The sequence below is a fragment of the Bactrocera oleae genome, chromosome 6 (genome assembly GCF_042242935.1).
Source record: "Bactrocera oleae isolate idBacOlea1 chromosome 6, idBacOlea1, whole genome shotgun sequence".
Taxonomy (NCBI): Eukaryota; Metazoa; Arthropoda; class Insecta; order Diptera; family Tephritidae; genus Bactrocera; species Bactrocera oleae.
The window spans coordinates 15,095,582-15,101,676 of NC_091540.1; the positions used below are offsets into that span (position 1 = coordinate 15,095,582).

At 34.1% G+C, this 6,095-nt stretch overlaps 1 protein-coding gene across 1 annotated transcript; it reads left to right on the top strand.

The window, feature by feature from the left end:
- Positions 1 to 3,476: 3,476 nt before the first annotated feature.
- On the top strand, positions 3,477 to 4,770 carry LOC106618567 (serine-arginine protein 55). Its single transcript, XM_014236363.3, has one exon. It carries the CDS (start codon positions 3,569 to 3,571, stop codon positions 4,649 to 4,651), a length of 1,083 nt encoding a protein of 360 aa, XP_014091838.2. The 5' UTR covers positions 3,477 to 3,568; the 3' UTR covers positions 4,652 to 4,770.
- The last annotated feature ends 1,325 nt before the right edge of the window (positions 4,771 to 6,095 follow it).

Genomic DNA, 6,095 nt, shown 5'->3' on the forward strand with positions numbered 1-6,095 from the left:
ATGAAAGATGGAAAACTTGTGCGCTTATGACAGCAATATTATACTTGCGGTATACTGGTTATATAACTGTGAATTTATACACTTGTATAGATAACATTATACTATATAAGGATGTGTGTGTATGTTTGTGTCTGGTTAGTCGTCGTTTATTAGCTACAAACATACATACATACACATGTGATTTGCCCCATTCGTTGGCGATTTTATTAAAATTCTTGGCATGCAAATGGTGCGGGTTGGCGTTTGGGGCGCCTTACACGTTGAAGAAATCAATGTGTAATCTGCAATTTGTCGCTTCTAAAGTTAGCTGTACCCTATGTGTGTGCTAATTTGTTGGTTGCTGTAAAACGCAAAAGTTTATCTATATATTATAACGGTTATGGCTTGCGTATTAGTTGCACAAATTATTTCTGCTTTATTGGCCACAAAGATAAAGTTTAGCGCTTTATTTTACTGCTTGCAATTTATGTTGTAACATATAAAATATGCATTCATATGGCTTTTAGTACAGCAGAACTAGGCGCTGATATATAACAAGCTTAGAAAACTGATTTTGGTTTTATTAAATGAAGATTTGATAAAGCAGCGCCTTTTAAAATTTGCAGTAAAGCAAACTGTGTCTATCAACGATAAACTGTTAACAGTATACTATACTTTTCTAGTAAATTACGGTATCTGGCTTGGGTTTTACGATGCTGGCTCTTTTCACCTCATAAATTTGACATAAAAAGTAAAAATATAGTGGTTTTTGATTCACGTCTTTCCCACGTTGTGCTCCGCTATTCAGTCGCAAAACTGTAAACGAGAAAGCAAAAATTTATATAGTTGAATTCTACACAAAAGAGCTTGTGGGCACCTCAATAAAGTGGTCTAATCTCTCTTGCTGTACAACCTTTGCTTAATTGTACCAGTTTATGCCATTTATACCAGTGGTTTTTTGTATTCGCAACACATCAAAGTTTGACTTCATACCTTAAATTCTTAAATCTAGATGATATTTTTTTGCTCAATGAAGTTAGAGTCACAAAGGGCTTAATAAGAGCTTAGACCGCCACTTTAAAACACATTCTTACGACGAGGTGTGTTCTAAAAAATTCCGGGAACTTTCGTCTAAAAAAAAATGTATATTAATTTTTCTACATTAACGTTGTCGCCTTTAAAATAGTGCCCATTCGATATTATGCACTCATGTCAGCGCTTCTTCCAATCACCGAAATATTTCTCAAACTCGATTTTATAAATAGCCTTTAGCTCTTTCAGCGTTGCACTTTTAATGTCAATTATGCTTGTAAAACGACGGCCTTTTAAGGTTAACGTTGTTTTTTTGTAAATAGGAAAAATTCACACGCAGCCAGATTACGACGATTAAAAACATTTTAAAGTTTATGAAATGGTGTTTTCAGCTTATAAAAGAAGCACAGGTAAAGCCAGAGTTTAAAATTGAGCTAGTAGTGACGCTTCGGTCGATTTTCAACGAAAGCATGTGTGAGTTTTTGAATCATATCAATATATATCAAAGCTGTGTCTATGTTAAGGGGTTAAATATACTTAATTTTTTGGTAACCATATACCTAGAAGAAAAAATTTATTGGTTTTTGTATGTATACGTTTATAGAAGATATGAGCGTATTTGTATTTTATTTCTAATTTAATTTTAAAACTTGTAATCAGATCCTCAAACTTTAACAGCGTTTTTCTCCAAACGATGTTTTGAGAGTCGGTTAGCAAAATTACTCCGAGACGACCGCATTAAGCTGCTTGAAATATTCACACGACCTTTTTAATGATCGAAGTAATAAGTTTATAACAATAATTTCGATTTCGCGCATTGAAAAATTTTTCGCAAGAAACTAAATTTTTGTTTGGAAAGCCGCTATTTTCTCAAAAATCAGAATTTGACTAGTTCATCGACCATTATCTGCTTTTATCTATTGTATAATAATAAAACTTTTTTGTTTTGGTTTTTGGATTTCAGATAATTTTAAGCATTAAAATCTTGCTCACCACCAGACACCTTTTTTCGGAGGTTCTCCTGGAAATCGGAATACAAAATTTTTAGAATTTATTAAAGTAAATGGAATTTTGTCTATGTACATTTATTAAATAAATGCTTCTCTTAAAAAGTATCACAAAAAGGCGTTTTTTTAATTTTATTTATTATTACATTCAAGTGTATGTTATATAACCCACTTAAGCGATAGCTTAGGAATTCTTCACTATCCCTAGACGTTTGGCCGAATTTCCCATTTTACCTTTGATTTCTGTTTTGATGTTCCTTAGCAAAAGGTGATACTACAAGTTTTACAAGATATTTTTAAATTACAGATTTATTTTATGATGAGTTATAAAAAATTTTATGATGAGTTTTTAAAAAATACTTTCAACCAAAAATTTCTCATATAATTTCTTTTGTCGTGAAACGCTCTTGTTAGGACCTGTTATGTTGTTCAAGAAACAAAATCAAACTTTTGAACACATGGACGAGGTCCTGTATATTAATTCTCACAATTATAATCACCATTATTTTTACTCTAGTATGTTTCTAAGACTAAATCGTTATAATTTTCAATATATTTCATTGTCTTGTGGTAGGGGTTTCTTCTCAAAAGGAAAGTGATTAAATCACAATGCCAGAAAAGAATAAAAAAAACTGCCGTTACCTGTGGGTAAAACATGCAACAATGTAATGCGTTGCCCTACAACATGTGAGACGCGATAACTTTCAATTCCGAGAATTAGACAAGCGCCGAGTCATGGTTTTACAAAAAATATGTGAACTGACTTTACTAAAGAAAAACATTGAAATATTGTAATTTTTATTGTTGTAGCGATATAAAAACGTTATATGAACTAAAAATTAAAATGAAGAGAAAAGTATTCCAGAGAGTGGCAGATTCTTAACTGCCCGCTATCTCAACAGCTGGTTGCCTTCAAAAGTTGTTTATATTTGCTTGTACTCTTTTGTATTCCGTCTCTTTTGGTTATATGCAGAGGGTTTGGCATCTTGAATTAAATATTCTAAAGAAATGTATAATTTAAATATTTTGGTTTTTTCTATTATTTTCGCAATAAACCATATATATATAGATAATTTAAATTAATATATTATATAATATAATGCTCATTGTTTTTACGGCTTCTCTTCTGCTGGGTTTTAAAGGATTACGATTTGTGGGATGGTCTGCACTCAATTCGTTCAAAAAAGTGTTATTTCAGTTTGGAATCGATTTTTATGCAAAGTTACACAATCTAGAAATTAACAGAATCATCAAAGAAACTTGAACACTATTAAGAACTTTTTACCTGTATTGTCTTTAAGGTACCTAAGGTAGCCAACCAGGTATTTGTAAACAAAAGAAATAACGCGCCCGAAAGGACACGGTTGCATTTATGTACCTGCCTGATTAAAAAGATATGAAGGTCAACTGATCCTTAACGTTCCCAGCACTGCAAAACTTTGCTTAAATAGTGAGATCTATGCCGAGAAAGTTTGTAGTCAGTCAGCAACCAAAGCGACGTTAACATAAATATACACGAAATAAGAAAAATATAAGAACTCAGCATAAATATGAGCAGCTCTAGAATTTACGTCGGTGGATTGCCGTTTGGAGTACGTGAAAAAGACTTAGAACGATTCTTCAAAGGTTTCGGACGAACACGAGATATTTTGCTAAAGAATGGTTATGGCTTTGTAGAGTTCGAAGATTCACGTGATGCTGATGATGCTGTTTACGAGATGAACGGCAAAGAATTAATGGGACGCAGAATAGCAGTGGAACTGGCAAAAAGTACAGCACGCGGTAGTAATCGTGATCGCTATGATGGCGGCCGTCGTGGTGGACGTTATAACGAAAGAGGTAGAAATACACGTTTCGGTCCACCACAACGTACCGAATATCGTTTGATTGTGGAAAATTTATCGAGTAGCGTGAGCTGGCAAGATCTGAAGGATTATGTGCGAACAGCCGGCGAAGTGACCTACTGTGACGCACACAAACAGCGACGCAACGAAGGTGTTGTAGAGTTCGCTTCATCATCGGATATGCGGCGTGCCATAGAGAAGTTGGATGATACCGAGTTAAATGGTCGACGTATACGTTTAATTGAAGATCGCCGTAACAGTCGAGGTGGCCGTGGCAGGTCGCGATCACATTCACGCTCTGTTTCACGTCGCCGATCACGCTCCAAATCTGCACGTTCGTCACGTTCACGCAGTCGTTCGAAATCACGTTCAAAATCGAAGTCACCAGTGAAATCGCGTTCTCGTTCACGTTCGCGTACAAAGAAAGCACGCGAACTAAACAAATCGCGTTCACGCTCACGCTCGCCTAAGCGTTCACGCCGAGATGCTTCACGGGAACGCTCCAAGTCACCACGCAAATCACGTTCTAAACATGATTCGCGTTCACCATCCAAATCTCGTGTTGGCTCTCGTGATCGTTCCAGATCGCGCTCACCATCCAAGTCACGCGGTGACTCTCGTAAGCGTGACCGTTCTCGTTCCAGATCGCACCGTTCATCGCGTTCACGGCGTGATTCACGCTCACCATCATATGATGGTTCTCGCGATCGTTCCATTTCTCGCTCTCGCTCAGTTTCACCGAGAAAGGATAAAGATTCGCGCAACAGAGATGAGAGTGTGGATAACTAAGCAAAATATTAACATCTTCATTGGAGCCATCCCGTACCTACTGACTACCAAAATATTTTAATACACACATATGAATTTGAGAATAAATAATATTTGTAATAAAAAAATAAAATAAAAAATTAAAAAAAAAAATAAAAATAAAAAAAATAAAAAAAAATATAAAAAAAAAATAAATAATTAAAAAAAGGATTTTTTAAATATATAATAAAAACAAATTTAATATTTCAAATAACTATAAGTTTGTATTTCTTCGCTTATGGGTCGTTTAGTTTTGCTAACAGAATATCTTATGTTCTCTCATTCCTTGTATACTGTGACTATTTGTATTAGACGAAATTCAGGCATAAGTGGGAGCTATTGAAAAGTAAGAGACACAGCACCACTTTTTTTTTACTAAAAATAAATTTAATATGAGGAAGTTAAATTAAAAAATGCTAAAAACTAAACTAAGAAATGATGACATATGTTGACGACATTTTTGGAAAGAATTGCCACCATTTTGCCAAAAAATAAAGTCGTGAAATTGTCTTTAATGGAATATTTTTATCAAGAAGAAGAAATTTAGAAAAGCTTACAGTGTAAATATTTTTGAGGGTTATCGCTTCTTCAAAATACAATATATAATTCAACGAAACAATTTTAAGAAAAATTACTTGTCTAATTTAATTTCATGAAGTGTTACCACCTAAAACTCTATACGATTTTCTCCGGAGTTATTTTTGAGAAAGCTTGCCACCTGTTTATCAGTCCATTATTAAAAAAAATTATTATTTACATGCAATATGGTCGCTTTTTTCAATTTTTTTTTATATAATTGAAAATATTAATGAATTATTATGGTATGGACCTCCAACGCAAGTATTATTAAGGATTTTTTTCTGATTATTTTATGAAGGATAGGGTTGCAATCCTCTCTCGGCAAAATAAATTAATAAACTCTATATCGGAGTTTTTTTTGAAAAGGGTTGTCACTTGCATAAAAAATTATATAATAAAGCCGATTCTAAAAACTTGTAAGACAATTAAAATGAAAATGTTGAAGATTTTGTTCAATGTTTTTGATTGAGTCAATTTATCCATGTCCGTCTGTCTGTATATACGCGAATTAGTCGCTCAGATTGTGAGATATCGGTACGAAATTTTGCGCACGTCCGTTTTTTCTCAAGAAACTGCTCACTTGTCGTAACCGCCGATATCGGACCACTATAGCATATAGCTGCCATATAAATTGAACCATCGGACTCACGTGCTTGTCTGCAAAACTTTTTCATTTGATGAGATATCTTCACGGAATTTGGCGTGGGCGTGGAATCAAGTTCTTGTATGGAAGTATTTGTACTTGTGAAGGGTATTATAGCATCGGTTTAACCGAAGTTAACGTTTTTTCTCGTTGCTATTGGTTTCCACTCGAATACGTTTTCTTTTTGATCATTTGACTTCGAAT

What these genes read in the sequence shown, in the direction of transcription:
- LOC106618567 (XM_014236363.3), top strand. Translation starts at nt 3,569, where the DNA reads ATGAGCAGCTCTAGAATTTACGTCGGTGGATTGCCGTTTGGAGTACGT.